Source organism: Salvelinus sp. IW2-2015, linkage group LG26 (assembly GCF_002910315.2).
Source record: "Salvelinus sp. IW2-2015 linkage group LG26, ASM291031v2, whole genome shotgun sequence".
NCBI classification, from domain to species: domain Eukaryota; kingdom Metazoa; phylum Chordata; class Actinopteri; order Salmoniformes; family Salmonidae; genus Salvelinus; species Salvelinus sp. IW2-2015.
Window position 1 is genome coordinate 8,265,621 of NC_036866.1, and position 19,595 is coordinate 8,285,215.

Consider the following 19,595-nt stretch of genomic DNA (forward strand, 5'->3'; position numbering starts at 1 on the left):
AAATGACAAGCATGGTCAAATAATAATCAGGAACAAATGTCAGTTTATCATCACTAAGCTAAGGACCTCCCTCTGCAACTAGATCCTGGATTTCCTGACGGGCCGCCCCCAGGTGGTAAGGGAAGGTAACGACACATCCGCCACGCTGATCCTCAACACGGGGGCCCCTCAGGGGTGCGTGCTCAGGCCCTCCTGTACTCCCTGTTCACTCATGACTGCATGGCCAGGCACGACTCCAACACCATCATCAAGTTCGCCGATGACACAAAAGTGGTAGGCCTGATCACCGATAACGATGAGACAGCCTATAGGGAGGTCAGAGACCTGGCCATGTGGTGCCAGGACAACAACCTCTCCCTCAACGTGATCAAGACAAAGGAGATGATTGTGGACTACAGGAAAAGGATGACCGAGCACGCCCCCATTCTCATCGCCAGGGCTGTAGTGGAGCAGGTTGAGAGCTTCAAGTTCCTTGGTGTCCACATCACCAACAAACTATCATGGTCCAAACACACTAAGACAGTCGTGAAGAGGGCACGACAAAACRTATTCCCCCTCAGGAGACTGAAAAGATTCAGCATGGGTCCTCAGATCCTCAAAAGGTTCTACAGCTGCACCATCGAGAGCATCCTGACCAGTTGCATCACCGCCTGGTATGGCAACTGCTCGGCCTCCGACCGCAAGGCACTACAGAGGGTAGTGCGTACAGCCCAGTACATCCCTGGGGCCAAGCTTCCTGCCATCCAGGACCTCTTTGCCAGGCGGTGTTAGAGGAAGGGCCTAAAAATTGTCAAAGACTCCAGCCACACTAGTCATAGACTGTTCTCTCTGCTACCGCATGACAAGCGGTACCAGAGCGCCAAGTCTAAGCCAACAGGCTTCTTAACAGCTTCTACCCCCAAGCCATAAGACTCCTGAACAGCTAATCAAAGAGCTACCCAGACCCCTCTTTTACGCTGCTGCTACTTTCCGTTTATTATCTATGCATAGTCACTTTAACTCTACCCACATGTACATATTACCTCAATTACCTCGACTAACCGGTGCCCCCGCACATTGACTCTGTACCGGTATCCCCTGTATAMTGCCTCGCTATTGATATTTTACTGCTGCTGTTTAATTATTTGTTACTTTTATTTGTTATTTTCTATTACTTAACACTTGTTTTTCTTAAAACTTCTTAAAGCATTTTGTTGTATTCGGCACCTGTTGTATTCGGCGCATGGGACAAATAAAATTTGATTTGATTTGAGTATCAGGTGAGCTTTTKGTTTGTCAAACACAGTGAATGCAGCGAACTTAGTAAACAAGGAAATACAGTTATTTGCAAATAACCATTAAGGTTGAAATAGACATGCAGGCAGTTTAATAAATGGATTCTTGGCCATTGTATTTTGGCTTTGTTAAGAAGAGATATTCATCTTGCTGAGAGAATCTAGACTCTGGAGTTTGTTGGCTTTCCTCATTTCCTGATGACAAAGGGTTTATTGTAGCAGTACTTGCCTGGACATGTTTCAGGGCAGGTGATTGGCTGTTTGGCTGATGCTCTGAAGAGGTTTCAAATGAACTAGAGAGAAGAAGACACAGAGGGACTGTGACCTCTAACCCAACATGTCAGGGGTCAAAGCCCATCGATCTTCACATGCTATTCCTACTCGACTGTATGTTGTAGCCTGCAGATATTTGGTTACTTTGCAGTCAGGATAAAATGTTTTATTATTTGTGCGTTTGTATTGTGTTTGCGAGACATTCTACTTCACTGTTGGAGCTAGTAACATGAGCATTTCGCTGCACCTGCTATAACGCCTACAAATCTGTCTTTACGACCAGTAAACTTTGATTTTATATGTGTGTATTTCTGTTACAAAGCCTTTGTAAAAGGAGGTAGCTATTACAGTACCAAATATGTTCCTAAATAATATGTAGGCTATTCTCATTGTAAGAATGTAGAAGGACCAGGGTAAAGTTTGTGGCGTTCTTTTTCACCAGCCCTCTCGTTACTGGGCCTACTGTGGCATTAGCTCAGTATCTCAATAAATGCTTTTAATCAAACCAACATTTCCCTTAAATTCCTCAAGTTTAGCCTGTACATTACAATCTCTCTCTCTCTCTCTCCTCTCTCACACAACACACACACACACACACACACACACACACAACACACACACACACACACACACACACACACACACACACACACACACACACACACACACACACACACACACACACACACACACCACACAACACACACACACACACACACACACACACACACACACACACACACACTCAGCAGGAAAGTGTTTCGCAACTCACTTCTCTCCTCTCTCCCTTTCACTCCCTCTGTCTTTTTCCAGGAATCTGGTATTCTGGAAGTGGGGCCAATGAGTTTAAGAGTGTGATGGGTCGGACAGCTGCATGCGTTTAGCTTGGAAGGAGCCAGGCATGTACTCACATGTATGCAGCCATTCCTCTCTCTGTCCCAATTCAGGGAGTGGAGAGAGGATGAGTGCTTAGTAATCACAACACATGCAGATTAGTCATGAAACATAAACAGAAAAGAAAATCATTCCCACACCTGTAGAGATCCTTCATGCCTACTCGATCGCTCCGTCTCTCTTTCACGCATGCAAACACTTGCACTACTTTTCCTGAGAAAAAGGTGATGCAAATTACAATACTGTACCTAACCCTTTTCAAATTTCTACCATCTTATTAAGCCAATGTAATCAAGCCAATGTATGCCCGTGGCAAATAAACTACACATTTATGAAATAATCTTCATTCCGGTGTTCTTCAAGTCTTGCCCTGTGGATCCACAGGGTGTGCAAGCTTTTGTTCCAGCCCAGCACTAATAAGACACCTAATTCAACTGATCAAGGGCTTGATGATTTGTTGAGTCCGGTGTGGTACAGTAGCAATGGGCTTGAACAAAACCCCTGCACATCCCAGTACAATGCTCTCCGCCTCCCTTTCTCTCTCTGTTTGTGTTCTCCTGCATGCATGGCCAGCTGACTGGTAAGAGCCCTTGTCCTGGGACCGCCCTGTGTTAGCCTGCCTAGCCGAGATCCTTCTGCTGGATCTCCAGGGAGCGCCAGCTATTAATACCCAGTGTCCGTGTGAAAGAATGTGGACACAGGAGGTTAAATCTCACTTAAGCCCACGCTGCATTGGATCAATTTGGTGTTGGAAATATAACAATAATTATATTATTATTGATAAATGTATTGGATTGTTGAGGGAGCTAGCATATAGGCACTTTGCTGCACCTTGTATACCTGCTGGAAACTGTGTGACAAATAGATTTTTATTTGAAATATGTTTGGTTATCCTTGTAGTATCCAGAACACGCCTGCACCCTGTTCCTTAATAGTACCATGTTTTATTAATTGAGATGTTACAGGGATATAAGGGTTTTATCCTTTAATACCCACCATGTTGCACATTCATTTTAGACTGAGTCTATGGTCACGCCCCCAAGTGTACAGTACTGTTGTGAGTTTATGAAAACAGTTCTCCTGTAGGTTTGTTGAGTTGACATCTGGGCTTCCCTGTGGAAAGAATTTGAGCTAATCACTTTTATTTTATTTAACCTTTATTTAACTAGGCAAGTCAGTTAAGAACAAATTCTTATTTACAATGACAGCCTACCCCGGCCAAACCCTCCCCTAACCTTGACGACGCTGGGCCAATTGTGCACCGCCCTATGGGGCTCTCGAACACGGCCAGTTGTGATACAGTCCGGGATCAAACCACGTGTCTGTAGTGACGTCTCCAGCAGTGCAATGCAGTGCCTTAGAGCACTGCACCACTCGGTCCCACCAAATATTACCTCACATTGAAGTGTAAAATTAAGTGTTCAAGTTGAACAAGCAGTGGTGTGGTTTAGATGGTTCAAGTTGGTAAGAGAATAGTTTAGGTAACGCTACAATTGACTCCTGGCCACATATAATTTAGGTTAAAAGCACAGCTATTAGTTTACCTACACGTTGAACAGCACAAGCCAGGATAAGCTTTAACAGAGGCTAGAGTAGAAACTTGACACTGCATAGCAGACATGCCTGTAGACACAATGCAAATGGATTACAGCGTAGAGTAAAAACGTGTTTGACGCCCGACATCATCCCAGAATACTTTTCTGTATCTTGACAAATAGTTTGGCTCTCCCTGCTGAGCTATAAAAGTGATGTTGAGATGTTGCAAAATGATTGGACCAGACTAGAGGAACAGTGCTGGTTATATCACCGACATCAGGTCTTCTGTACACATCCACATGATGCTTAGCAACAGCTGCTCTATCAAGGTCAAAACATTATTTTGTCTCTAGCAACACCACTATAATCATTGTAAGAATGGGCACAATGGAGCCAGAGCATCTAAAAGCTGTAAYCCTAAATTTACTGATGATCAGTAGTTGGGCTTATTTAACCATGTTGAACTTGCTTTGAGAAATACATCAAATCTCTTTAATGGCAAWGTATGGTTAAATGACTGGAATTGTTTGGTTAATTTTATATTACTTGAAGGGTCACAATACACCTGCATATGATAATGTATCATAAATAGGGTGAAGTTGTCTACAGTACAAATGGTATCCTACTGCTCACATTTGGCCACCAACCTCTACTAGGTGACACGACACTGTCCATGTAGCAACACTTGCTGCATTATGTACAAACCAACCCCCATGAAAAGAGCACAGAAAGGTGAATTGTTAGACAATGTTTTAATACGTGAGCATCACGCAATTATCATAATCCATGGCAGATTATGAAAATACATAGATTGAGTAGGACATTGGAAAACAGTATTTACAGGCACACTATTACAAATGTACAAGTCTTTATAAAACAAAGACACTGTAGTGACCAGCAAATTCACAACAGATTGCGTTAGCATCGAGTCACATTCAGTCCCATATTATCCACGCTAAAAAGGATAACGTTACATTTGATCAATTGATACATGGCGCTTTTGGTACGTTACAATGTACACGACTTGTGTAGAAGAAGCACGTTGACTATCAAGAGCCCATCGTTAACATTTGTATCACTTCCTAAAGCACCTCTCGAACATTCTTTCAAGAGACGTCCCATGTAAATAGCTACTACAGTAGGCCTACTTTCATTATGATGTTTGGGGAACTCCAATTTTACTAGGTACTCAGTCCACCACGTGTTTGTGGGGGTAGTTGGTGGAACTTTGCTTCAGGTTCCAGCTTTATTAATATCCCCAAGAGGTCAAAACCACAGTTACAATGTTTAAAAAGCGACAATTGCAGTACTCCAAGGGTTGAGGTTTTTTAACATTTGATCACAACAAATTTGTCCTGAGTCACTGTCCTCTGCCTCGGAATCGGGCTGCGCTCCGTCTTCACTACTCAAGAGTCCAGAAAAACTGGAACCGAATATTGTTATCAAACTCGAGACATTGCTGGTGTCCATTTCTTCGGTTTCCGCTTTATTTTCGTCGTTTTTAGAAATTAGAGTTGGGGACATTACTTTCGTTCTTTTCGGCAGGGAGTCTGTGAGTTCAGAGTCGTCGGCACTCCGTTTCCTGTTAGTGCAAGTATGGGGCACTATGGGCTCGTGCGAATTTTCCTCCACTGATTCACTGTCCGTCTGGCAGTCGTTCAGCGTCTCTGTGGCCTGTTTTGGATTACTCGGAGGGGGACCACTAATACAGTTGGATGAGATAGTAGTAACAACATTGGAGACCTCACATGTAGGACTAGCCTCTGGGCTCTCTGGTGTTTTCAGTTCGCTGCATCCTGAATCCAAAACTCCATTTTCGGCGTGATCTTGCTCACCTCTCGCTTCAGATTCAACGTCCAGTGCCGCGTGGGATTCGACCACATTGCTGGGCTCCTGCTTGTCCACGGCCACTTCACTTTGCCCGTCTGATTCAGGCAGGCTCTCTGTCGAACCGGGGACCAATCTGTCTTGTTCTGAGTCCATGTACTCTCCCTCACACCACTCTCTTGCTTGCTGAGCACTCAGGCATATCCCGCCGTAGTAGTCACGAAGGTATACTTGCCGGGCACTCCGTAGAACCAGGGAGACCAGAAGATTTTTGTGTAGTTTGATCCCACCACGTTGAACTCTGGAGTTGTAAATCTTCCCCAGTGAAATACTCATAATCCGATGCGCCTCAACTTTATACTCCATGATTAAACACTGAGGTTGTTAAGCAAAAGCACCAAGTCTCTCGTGTTTCAGTTCTTGTGGAAACACAAATGGTTAAAAGTAGCCTAATCCTCAAATCCCCAACGGAGTTGTTTGTCCTATAACGTAGCGACTAATTGCTTCCAAATGGTACTGAATTCTCAACAGTGACGTAACTACTTGTTTGTTTTAGAAACATACATTTGATAAACGCAAGATGTGCTTCATCGTTTCTATGTGCAGAAGCCAATGAGTGTCTGGGTCTAAGAAATTAAAGCGTAACCCTAATCAACAGCTGAACATTGAGAAGAATGGAACTGTTTCCAGTTGTAACACTACTTTATACCCTAACGTAATAACCACGCCATCCAATGAAAACACATATCGTCTTTACCATCCCTACGAATTCCGCCCCGCCAAATTCATATGGACCAATGGGCGTGCTCTAAAAAGAGAAATATAATTTGAATACACACGTGGGAGAGTGATTTAAAGACATAAGCACACGTTTAAAACACTGGTGGGAATTGCTATCTAAAAAAAGAAGTGCAGATAAACTATAGCTTATTATACTGTAGGCCACTCATGTACATTTCACAATAAGAATGCGTGTATTGTATAATTACATTAAAAAATATATATGCTATCGATTAATATAGGTTATTTTACCCTAGTCCTAAATGTTTCCAGTTATCATACCATTAACACCAGAAATAAGTTTAGATTTCCCCTCACTGTATTCTCTCCAACCAAAATGTTAGTCGAGTCTTTTAGCTAGAACAAAAACACTAATCCACACAGTTGTTTTCTGTTCTAATGCCCATTTCAGAGTATGTATATTTTATTTTGATGGCTGACTTCCTGGGCTGATGTAATGCTTGGACTTTTTTTCAGCCAGGTCACATGATGCTTTTGTGCTGCGTCTTGGCAATGGCTTAACGCTATAGAATGGAACCGTTAGAAGGGGGAGGGGTAGTGGTGTTTTGTTTCATGAGACTGTTAGGTATGTGGGATGAGGGGCGTAGTGACGCCTCAGGCACTGAGATGCAGTGCCTTAGACCGCTGCGCCCCTCGGGAGCCCTTCTTGAGCCTATAGCTCAGTAAAAATGTGATGATTTGTCAAGTCATTGTGTGGGTCATAATTTGCATGATGTTTGTGTAAAAAAAAAAAAAGAAGCATGCCCCTGGGCTACTTTAAAGAAGGATTTCCCATTTTGGCATGTTGAATAATTATCTAATTGATGAAGGATTGTTTATTTGTATTAATGCTTTTTAATCACAAATATTGAACATAAAGGCTCCCTTTCAGACTGTGCTCGAGTTTGAGATTGACTACTGCAGTCAGTAAACTGACTGATCCTCAAATGATAATGAGCCAAATTCCCAACCTGGCCCTTTTCAAGCATGGCCACCTAATCATCCCACTGATTCCCAATTGGCATATATCACTCCTCACCTCTATTTTGTGATTTAGGTCACATACACGTGTTCAGCAGATTTTATTGGGAGTGTAGCGAAATGCTTGTGCTTCTAGTTCCGACAGTGCAGCAATATCTAACAAGTAATATCTAACAATTTCACAACAAATACCTAATACACGCAAATCTAAGTAAAGGAATGGAATAAGAATATATACATATATGGAAGAGCAATTTCAGAGCAGCATAGACTAGGATGCAATATATAGTTTAAAATAGAATACAGTATATACATATGAGAGGAGTAATGCAAGATATGTAAACATTATTAAAGTGACTAGTGTTCCATTTATAAAAGTGGCCAATGATTTCAAGTCTGTATGTAGGCAGCAGCCTCTCTGTGCTAGTGATGGATATTTAACAGTCTGATAGCCTTGAGATAGAAGCTGTTTTTCAGTCTCTCGGTCCTAGCTTTGATGCACCTGTACTGACCTCGCCTTTTGGATGATGGCGGGGTGAACAGGTTGTTTTCCTTGATGATCTTTTTGGCTTTCTTGTGACATCGGGTGCTGTCGGTGTCCTGGAGGGCAGGTAGTTTGACCCCGGTGATGCGTTGTGCAGACCGCACAATCCTCTGGAGAGCCCTGCGGTTGTGCGTGGTGCAGTTTCCTTACCAGGCGGTGATACAGACCGTCAGGATGCTCTCAATTGTGCATCTGTAAAAGTTTGTGAGGATTTTAGGTTGCGCCTTCTTCACCACACTGTCTGTGTGGGTGGACCATTTCAGTTTGTCAGTGATATGTACGCCGAGGAACTTGTTGACGTTGAGTGAGAGGTTATTTTCCAGACACCACACCCCCAGAGCCCTCACCTCCTCCCTGTAGGCTGTCTCGTCGTTGTTGGTAATCAAGCCTATTACTGTTGTGTCATCTGCAAACTTGGTGGTTGAGTTGGAGGCATGGCCACGCAGTCATGGGTGAACAGGGAGTACAGGAGGGGGCTGAGCACGCACCCTTGTGGGGCCCCACTGTTGAGGATCACCGAAGTGGAGATGATGTTTCCTAACGTCACCACCTGGGGGTGGCCCCTCAGGTAATCCAGGACCCAATTGCACAGGGCGGGGTTCAGACCCAGGGCCTTGAGCTTAATGATGAGCTTGGAAGGTACTATGGTGTTGAATACTGAGCTATAGTCAATGAACAGCATTCTTACATAGGTATTCCTCTTGTCCAGATGGGATAGGGCAGTGTGCAGTGTGATGGCGATTGCATCGGCTGTGGACCTATTGGGGCGGTAAGCAAATTGAAATGGGTCTAGGGTGACAGGTAAGGTGGGGGTGATATGATCCTTGACTAGTCTCTCAAAGCACTTCATGATGACAGAAGTGAGTGCTATGGGGCGATAGTCATTTAGTTCACTTACCTTTGCATTCTTGGGTACAGGAACAATGGTGGCCATCTTGAAGCATGTGGGGATGGCAGACTGGGATAGGGAGAGATTGAATATGTTTTACTCACGTCCTCCACGGAGAAGGAGAGCCCACAGTCCTTGGAAGCTGGCCGCATCAGTGGCACTGTGTTATCCTCAAAGCAGTCAAAGAACGTGTTTAGATCAGTTAGTCTGGAGTCGCAAACTGCAGTAGTTGATCTCAAAGACACCGAATGAGCAAAATAATGCTCTCAGTCAAACACTTCCCTTAACATAGTGGATCCAATCAGTAACCACACAGGTGTGGCTGAAGCAGTTGTCGGGGTTTAAGTTCTAAAAACAGTCAGTGGCAAACCATTACCTGCGGTCCCCATGGTGTGTTTGGAGGACCACCATACTGGCTTGTAGAGCAGTGACCAACCTCCCCAAATCAACATGTTGAATTTATCTGCAGTGATTCCTTTCCGCCTTGAGCCAATTAGAAAACAAATGTTGTTAGTAAATGAGGGGTGAATCTAAATGTTTCTTGCATCCTCTATCACCTCATTTTCAAATAGTTTTCTTGTAGAAGTTCTGAGAGGAATCTGAGACCTCCTCCAATGCGTTTTAATAAGGAGATGGGGAAAGAGGACAGGAGGAATTAAGAAAATAAAGGAGGTGCACCCATTCCCAAGATGATGACTAAAAACCTGGGTTCCTATAGAGCCCCACAGTGGAGGTGTCATAATACCCATAAAACCTAGCAGTCAAAATGGTTCCAATAGTGTTTCCACCATTCATTTCCCAGAGGGGATTTTAGAAACACTCACAATAATGTCTGTGTTTCGTGTAGACTTACCATGGTGTGACGTTTTAATAAACATGTAAATCTCTCTCGGACAAGAGGACTTTTGTTTGTTTTTGCTGTTCTCCAAATGACATTTTAGAGTTTTTTAGTTGTGTAGAAGTACAGTAAACTGGTGGGTGTATTTCTACCCAACCCACTTTGCCATACCTTAGGTTTAGCTGAACTGACGCCATTGTTCCCCACCCCACCCGCGAATAAAACGCAGCCCTCCCAGCCCAAACTACTTCCCGCAACTATGGATTGTATGATTTCATGAGTTGAGAAATGGATTGATGTTATATCATAATGTGACCATCAAGGCAAAACCCAAGCCAAAATGTTGGATTGAAACAATCATCTAAATGTCCGTACAGCCTCTTTATGTGCAGGTGAAGCAGTTGTAGCTAGAGAAGTTAAATGGGTTCAGTGCCTTGCTCAAGTGCACGTCTGGAGATATACTGAACACAAATAAACACAACATGCAACAATTTCAAAGATTTTACTGAGTTACAGTTCATATAAAGAAATCCGTCAATTGAAATAAATAAATTAGGCCATAATCTACGTATTTCACATGAATGGGCAAGTGTGCAGCCATGGGTGGGCCTGGGAGGGCATAGGCCCACCCACTGGGGAGCCAGGCCCAGCAAATCAGAATGAGTTTTTCCCCACAAAAGTTTTTTTTTATCACAGACAGAAATAGTCCTCAGCACTCCCTCAGACGATCCCACAGGTGAAGAAGCCAGATGTGGAGGTCCTAGGCTAGTGTGGTCTTGGGCTGGCAACAGCTCTTTTGGACATTGCTGGAGTCAGCATGCCAATTGCACAATCCCTCAAAACTTGAGACATCTGTGATATTGTGTTGTGTGACAAAACTGCACATTTTGGAGTGGCCTTTTATTGTCCCCAGGAGAAATGCTCACTAACAGGGATGTAAAAACAAATTTGTGCTCAAAATTTGAGAGAAATAAGCTTTTTGTGTGTATGGAACATTTCTGGGATCTTTTATTTCAGCCCATGAAACATGGGACCAACACTTTACATGTTGTGTTTATATTTTTGTTCAGTATAGCACCTTTTAGTTACCAGTGCCCCACCAGATAATCCCATTACCTGGGATACGAACCAGTGACCCTCCAGTTGATGGCCTTCTACCTGCTGAAGGTTGTTTCTTATCTAGGCCTACGTGTAACGACTGATGATTAGATAGCTTTAAAGATAAATACTTCTGGTTGTTCACTTTGCATATCTAAATATTTCAGAAACCAGTCACCAAATAATACACTGACCTTCGAACCGGAAGCAAATTTGTGGGGCCATGGACTCTTTGAAACGTTTTCTGTCGAATGCACGCATGTAAACAGAACCTCTTGTTTTTTTGGTGTAAGACAATCAACAGGTCATGCATGCCTCTCAAGGGGGTATGAATTTGAAACATTAGTATTGCAGTAAATTATTGAGCAAAAATGTCTATGGAAGATCCGTTTTTCGTCGTCAAATGGTAAATAGCTAAGCCAGCTTCAACTGTGTAAGGTTATCTAGCTAACGTTATATTGTATTCCATCAAGCCTGACTTTAGCAGGGATGGCTAACGCTAGCTAACTAGCTTGTAACAAATGGGATTTGTTGATGCTATCCGTCTAGGAAATTGCATTCGTATTTGACAGCCAATTTCACAATGATGAGAGGCATACGATAGCATTTTGTGGCATTTGTCTAAACGGTTTGGATATACAGCTAGCATTATAGCTATAGCTAGCATGTTTAGCTAACGGCTAACTCCCTGTCGCAGTAAACAACGTTTAGCTTGTTAGCTACTGTACAATGTATGATTTGTTAAAGACAGAAATATCAGTAGCTGTATTAATGATGTTGTATGTGTGGTTATGTTAATATGCCACTGTGACTGTAATGTTATGTCTTGCCAGCTACCTTTGATATACACAGTATTGCATTTCTATGTGATTTAACTAGATATATAGATACATGTACTTTATTATTGAATCTCCAGTGAGGTCCAGAAGGCGGTGAACACTGCCCAAGGTCTGTACCAGAGATGGAGCGAGCTGCTACAGGATCCTAGTGGTACTTCCAAGGAGGAGGTGGACTGGACCACCAATGAGTTGAGAAACAGTCTGCGGTCCATCGAATGGGACCTGGAGGATCTCGATGAGACCATCAATATCCTTCCAACATAAAATGTAAATTAGTATAACTTGCACATATATTGGTTTATCAAAACAAATACAGTACTTCCTCCAATTGTAGTAGAGTTCAGTCTTCATAGAGAATCACATGTAATGGATTGTCATGTCTTTGGTGCATGTTAGTGTTGAATAGGCTATTCCTTAACAGTGAATGCAAGTATTGTTGAATCAAACCCTAAGAAGTTCAATCTGGATGCAGTGGAGCTGACCAAACGGAAAGGCTTCATCACAAGCACTAGACAAACTGTTAAGGTGAGTCAGGCCTGAGGCACACGGGCTAGGAAGGAATCCGGTTGAACTTGAAGTAATCATCACACACAAATATGACTGCAAGCAGCAGTAACACTTAGAATAACAGGGTTCCTGCACCTTCTGTGCTAAAGGTAAAAAATAAAAAAACACCCCTAATTAGAGCTGTTGTGTTTTGTAATAGCCATTACGATATGATGGCCGGTGCATGGTGTATGCCTTTATTACAGTTGTATTAATTTCTTTGCTGTTTTCTATTTCAGGAAATGAAAGACCACATGTCCAGTCCAACGGCCTTAGCCATGTCAGACAAGAAAAATAGACAGGTGTGTGTAGCTCTGAATAACTATTGGACTAAGATCTTACTGAACTATTTGCATGTAATGGTGCAGTATGATGGAATGCACTTGTCAAACATGTAGCACATTTTAAAGCAGCGGGTTGCTTACGGCTTTGTCAGATCGTGGACACTGCAAACATCCTCCATTAAAATTGGTCAGAGAATAAGTGCCATTTGTATTGGCTGGATCCTTGCACAGAAGAATCCTCCTCACCATTGTAGTTGAGTGACCATACTTCAGCAGATCTCATGTGTAATAATGTCTACTCTACTTCTCCACCAGGCTCTGTTAGGGAACAGTGGGTCTCAAGGCCCAATCTGGCAACCAGGACCCGACAAATACACCCGTCTGGACCAAGAGCTACGTACGGCCAACTCGATGTTCATTGATGAGCAGCAAACCCAGCAGCAGGTATAGTTAATAGAAATGTCTCACTCATTCTTATGATTTTGATATTGACTATTGCTCATTGCTGTACTTACTATGTGCTGGATTTTACATTTTTTTGTCAAAGGAATCATTTTTCCTGGTGGTAGAAGCTGTTAGGGAGCCTTTTGGACCTAGACTTGGTGCTCCGGTACCGCTTGCCGTGCGGTAGCAGAGAGAACACTCTATGATTTGGGTGTCTAGAGTCTTAGAAACAATTTTTTGGGCCTTCCTCTGCCAACGCCTATTTATATAGGTCCTGGATGGCAGGAAGCTGCACTACCCTTTGTAGTGCCTTACGGTCAGATGCCGAGTACTTGCCATACCAGGCAGTGATGCAACTGGTCAGGATGCTCTCTAAGGTGCAGCTGTAGAACTTTGAGGATCTGGGGACTCATGCCAAATCTTTTCAGTCTCCTGAGGGGGAAAAGGTGTTGTCGTGTTCTCTTCACGACTGTCTTGGTGTGTTTGGACCATAATAGTTTGTTGGTGATGTGAACACCAAGGAACTTGAAACTCTCGACCCGCTCCACTACAGCCCCCTCAATGTTAATGGGGGTCTGTTTCGGTCCTCCTTTTCCTGTTGTCCACGATCAGCTCCTTTGTCTTGCTCACATTGAGGGAGAGGTTGTTGTCCTGGCACCTCTGACCTCCTCCCTATAGACTGTTATCTTTGTCGGTGATCAGGTCTACTGTTGTCGTCAGCAAACTTAATGATGGTGACATAAGACATCGGCATTGACCTGTGTGTGTTTACATGTGTGTGTGTTCCTGCGTGTGTGTTTGCCTGCGTGCGTGTGTATGTCAGCTCATGGCAGAGCAGCAGGATGACCAGCTGGCGCTGGTGTCTGGGACCATCGGGGTGCTGAAGAACATGTCTGAGAGGATTGGTATGGAGCTGGATGAACAGACCGTGTACGTACACAGCCACAGCAACAATAATCAATAACAAGGTTTCAGGTCTGCAAAGATAATCAGGTGCTGTATGTATCACGCGTGTCTGACTAGGAGTGCTGATTTAAAGATGGAATTCACAGTAGGGGAAACGGAGTCACTGTCCGCCCCTCCGTCGTTGTTTTGATTTTGTTTTATTGACGAAGCATGGGTGAGGAGCGTTGCGCAACATGGTAAAAAATGTCAGTCCATTTTCTGCTGTTCTATCGTGGTGCAGTGATGTCTGAGGGAATACACTGTTTTCTTGTTTGTAATAACTTTATTTGTTGTAATATCGCAAATGGACGTGGTAGTTTCACCATTAAGGAGTCCATCTTTAAGATCAGTTTTGACTTTTAGATTATCATGAATAATATTATATGCAGAGGGGGGGACCTGATCCTAGATCAGCACTCCTACTCTGAGATGTTTTGTCAATACAGGTATATATCTTTCCTGGTATCTACAATGCAGCATCTCTTCTCTCTTGCAGGATGCTGGATGACTTCTCCAATGAGATGGAAGGTACCCACTCCAGACTAGACAATGTCATGAAGAAGCTGGCCAAGGTCTCCAACATGACCACCGGTGAGTAATACAACAGTCTCTTTATTCACTACTTTCTACCTTGAGGAAGAATACACTTCAAAGTTCAGGAGCCATCTCCACTACCGCAAATGATCAAAGTCTGCAACTTACAGAGGTGACCGAGGTGGGAGTATGGTATTATTGTCGATGTCTTTTGATGTTCTTTAATATGTCCAGGTCACTGATGTATGGATGGTCATTAAAGATGATATATGCTTTACTTGAGAGTGGAGGCTTCCTGTTGAAGGGAACGTCTGTGCCAGATGACCTGGAGTCATAAAGGGTCACGGCTGGAGAGGAAGGAAAAGTACCCCCCCACACCCCAACAAATGGTGGCACCTCCTTATAAGGAAACACCCTCAGGAAGCTTTCAACAGGAAGAACTCGGGAGACAGGGAGTCAAATGAAATCTGGCCCTTTTTTTGTCAGGATATCCTGCCGGTACTTTCCCCCCAGCCCCTAGACAATGTGCCTGCCGGTACTTTCCCCCCGGCCCCTAGACAATGTTCTTAGGGTTTTATATTGTATTATTTCCCTGCTATTTTTTCCCCCCTTTGCAACATGCCACTCCAGTTGCAACTTTAAAGTATGATTGTTTCAGGTTGAAAGACATGATAGCCTTCATAGAACATAAATTCCTCACAATTGTATGTATTTGGACCTTTCATGCGTTAACATGTCTGAAATCATTTTGTAGTATTTTTATTTATTTTTTTACCAAAAAAAACTGCAGATCAATTGCTTCTCCCGTTGTTTGATACAGTTCACCCTCCTCCTCTCTCTTTTTCTCTCTTCCCTTCTCTTGCAGACCGCCGACAGTGGTGTGCTATCGGCATTCTACTGGCCATTCTGTTTGTGGTCGTCATGCTCCTCTTCATCCTATGATGACCGTCCACCACCACAACAACACCCCTGTCTCCGTTAGCACACATAGGGATGGACTTTACTTGGGGCTTGGGAAAACATCAAGGTTTCCATTGACATAGTCATTTCCCTATCTACCCCAACCCTCTTTACTACATACTGCTGAATATACAGCGATTCTTCTGTAGCTGGTGCAAGTTTCCTCTCAAGCAACATTCTCAGTCATTTTAGCACTAAACTTAAACCTTCCTTGGCATCTCTATGTAGGATTTGGCCGTATGTGAATACTAGGCCTCAAAATATTTTCCGGAAACCCATTTGAGGTAAACCAGGGTGTAACCAGGGTCGTTGCATACTCCTTGTGACATTTTAGTGTTAATATTCAGAGTATAATGTATGAGATGACTCCACTCCGCTTATCTAATCGTTAGTGTTTTTATTGAAAGGGGCTTGTCTATCGTTTCTCGCTGGAAAAACCCCTACGGCTACCTGATGCACTGTTGGCATAAAACGTTTATATGTATATATTAAACTGTATATATTATCTTAATTGAAACAAAACACTGGAGTTCCCTAACAAGGAAAATAATATATATTGCTAAGCGGGTATACATATCACTAACCACACTAAAATGGTTCAACTAAATGTGTTATTATATATATATTTTTCTTAATCTATGTTCTTTCCTTTTGTACTATATGTATTTTGGGGTGTTGGCTTATACACGATCAACAGGTGTTTAACACTCGCCTGCAAGATCAAGTCGCTGCCAGCAATACTGAACGTAGTGGAGCATGTCCATAGACATCTGGAACAGGGCTCAATCCTGAATTTATGTGTCTAATGTGAGTAGTCTTATCTTGTACGTAAAGTGGCATGATCTAGAAGTCCTTCGCCCACATGTCTATATGTTTGGTATCTTTCAGTCCGACAACATTTCACCATGAGGGCCATTCTAAAGACTTCAATACATGCTTATGAACAGTGTGTGACACACCCCCAGGTGTACTTGAAGCTAGCATGTCAACAGACCTAAGGTTGTTTATCTCAGCGACTAAGAGTCATGCATTTGTTTTGGAATGTGGTTTTTACAAGGCCCTAATACCAAAGGCTTGTGTTTTTTTTTTTTTTACGCTAATTGAGAAGCCTGACCTATGTTGTGGTTAATCAGTGTTACAGGAACCCTGTTGTAATAAGGATTAATGGGGGAAATTGTCTGACTGTCATGCCTGTGTCGTATTCATTAGGGCACTCCGTAGCGAAACATTTTGCAACAGAAAAGTAATGTTTAATTTCAGTCAGCTTTCTTCTGTTTGGTGCTTAATGAATACAGCCCTGGTAGTTGCGATAAGACAGAGAACAGAGATCTGCATAGCCAGTGCTGTCTGCTGATACTGTAGTAGGCTGATGCTGTATGTTATGCTAGGGCTGGAAACTTCATTTTGATCTTGCTTCCCTGTACCTCGCCCCTACCTTGGGTTCCAGGATAAGTTGTAAATTGAGGGTTGAATGAATCTGCTCTCAGTGTGTTCCTATACAGTTCAAGGAGAATGATACTGTTATGTTAGTTATCGTGGAAACCTGGTAAGAGTTTGATTTGAATAGGCCTCAATTCATTTGAGGACTTGATATGAATGTAATACATTAATTGACTGTATTTTAGGTTGTACCACCTCAATCCACAAGTGACAGTAAATCAAGACAGTCAAATAATGCAATACACCAGAATGATAAGGGTCATGTAATGGTACTACTATATGAAATATAATGGACACTAGTGATCAAATCTGAGTTCTGACAACACTCCACTATCTTCTTTCAAAGGTTTTATGAAGTTAGAAAGAAATATTGTATGTCAATTGTTTTTATTTGTTTATTTATTATTTCATGACGGTTAGTTAACACATGTTTACTGTAATAGGAATACAGTATTGCATTTATAGTGTATATGACATCATTAGGTAGAAAACATTTCTTTGTTTACTTTTTCTTTTTCAAATGGTCTCTTTTAAGCGTCCACACATTTTCAGCAGTGTTATATCTGGTAGAAAGGGTGTAACTTGGTTGAAAATATTGGCATTTATTTCAGATTATGGATATTTTGACCGCATGACAATGACCCAGGCAGTGATGTACCATCTCAAAATCACTTGTCGGTCACAATTTTGAATTTGTTGAAGTTGCAAGTAATTGTGATGCTGTATTACGATACAAAGTACCCTTAGTATTAAATACTGTACTTAATGCACAACAAAGTCACTGGTGATAGGTGGATGAGACCTATTTGGTATATGTGATAATAAATAGTACTGTTTGTAGAGAATGGGTACAGTCCATGACATTGGAAGTCATGATTAGTGTTTGATTGGGTGAAACAACTGTGTTCCCAGAGAGGAGGCGAAGCGAGAGGTTTCACTCGCCAAAATCTGATTTAAGCTTGTCGCCCGCCTTTGGGACAACGACTGCCATTTTTAGGGCAGAGACATAAGCATGATCTCGTCATCATATACAGATCTTTGGTGTTCCTCTTACTTGTTTGTGTAGTCATGCGTCTGGAGTGTATGAAAATGCTTTTTACCCTTGAACTTTGACCTCATGTCATCGTATCATGGCTGTGCGTCTGTCCTGAAAATAAAACAGCAAGCAGGATGCTGCGAAGATTCACTATGTTTCAGCTCATTTCAATAACATATGAATGATGTGCTCAATTTGCCTGATTCTCTTGTGTTTTCAGAAGGGTCTACAGCTCTTGATGTAAACCAATACTAGCCGCAAATCTAGGATCAGAATACCCTTCTCTGTTCCTATCCATGTAGAGGGAGGATCAGTTATCTGACCCTGTATTATTGGTTATGGGCACCTTGTTCCTACTCAGGGTTGTTATTCTTCCTGATTAGTCAAATCCTCATTTCTAGATGTTCTACGGTGTACTGATCACGAGCCTTGTCCATTTGGCTCCATGGAATTGTCCTAGGATGTACAATGAGTGTACAAAACATTACACATGCTCTTTCCATGACATAGACTGACCAGGTGAAAGCAGTGATCCATTATTGATGTCACCTGTTATATCCATATCAGTGTAGATGAAGGGGAGGAGACTGGTTAAAAATATATTTTTAAGCCCTGAGACATGGATTGTGTATTTGTGCCATTCAGAGGGTGAATGGACAATACAAAAGAGTGCCTTTTGAACAGGATGTTGTAGTAGGTGCCAGGTGCACCGGTTTGAGTGTGTCAAGACCTGCAACGCTGCTGGGTTTTTCATGCTTAACAGGGGGTGTGACTCATTTTTAGGAAGGTATTCCTAATGTTTTGTACACTCATTGGATGTTGGGAAGGTTCTAAGAGGAAAAGGGGAGACCGCGTTAATGTCAGCGGGGCCGGTGGTGGCAGTTTCAGACGTCATCTATTGATCCAGACAGCCAGAAGGGAGCAGAGCACTTCTTATTGAACATCACTGAGCAGTGGTTGAACCCAGGCCACTTGACAGGTGGCCCTCTCCTCTCATGTTTCCCCTCCCTCCCGCCCTCCCACGTTTTTCCTTTGTCCGGAGAGGAAATTATTAGTCATCCACACCTGGGTACCCCACTCACACACAGCACTCACCCCTGAATACAGCACTCTGTATCTGTGGAAAGACAATGGTTTACAGGAAGCCAGAGAAGTATAACATAACGCTGACACTAAGTTTGTCCTCCTGACATTGTCTGATAGCAATGACAGTGTTATTTTTACCACTAGATTGCAGCTTGTACCACTAAGGGCAAAGAGCTTCCTAGGATCCAGGAAGAGATGGATACTGCTATGAGGGGATGTTTGGATGGCACTGATATAATGTGCAAATCTCCATATAAAAGAAGAGAGAAATTACTGTATGCGTGCGTGTGCGTTCATATGTGCCTGGTCCAGAAGGTTGGTGGAATTGGGATGGAATGGTATCAAACACATGGTTCCAGGTGTTTGATGCCATTTGCTCCGTTCTAGCCAATATTATGAGTTTTCCTCTCCTCAGTAGCCTCCTGTGGTGCCTGGCTGTGTGTACATGTGTTTGTGTGTGTGCAGAAGCACCCGGCTAGGGGGTTGGTGGTGTACTTGGTGGGGCGCAGGTGCATGTGGCAGGTTCCCAGCTCCCCTCTTGTTCCAC

The 19,595-nt window shown here is 42.9% G+C and overlaps 2 protein-coding genes across 2 annotated transcripts; one reads left to right on the top strand and one right to left on the bottom strand.

Moving 5' to 3' along the window:
* Nucleotides 1-4,710: 4,710 nt before the first annotated feature.
* Nucleotides 4,711-6,486, bottom strand: LOC111952821 (immediate early response gene 5 protein). The gene has a single exon (XM_023971741.2). It carries the CDS (start codon nt 6,168-6,170, stop codon nt 5,265-5,267), a length of 906 nt encoding a protein of 301 aa, XP_023827509.1. The 5' UTR covers nt 6,171-6,486; the 3' UTR covers nt 4,711-5,264.
* A 4,648-nt stretch (nt 6,487-11,134) lies between these two features.
* On the top strand, nt 11,135-18,112 carry LOC111952557 (syntaxin-6). The gene is made up of 8 exons (XM_070435081.1): nt 11,135-11,340; nt 11,851-12,019; nt 12,203-12,298; nt 12,559-12,621; nt 12,919-13,047; nt 13,871-13,977; nt 14,489-14,583; nt 15,392-18,112. The coding sequence occupies exons 1-8, from the start codon at nt 11,306-11,308 to the stop codon at nt 15,466-15,468; spliced, it is 771 nt and encodes a 256-aa protein (XP_070291182.1). The 5' UTR covers nt 11,135-11,305; the 3' UTR covers nt 15,469-18,112.
* Nucleotides 18,113-19,595: the final 1,483 nt, after the last annotated feature.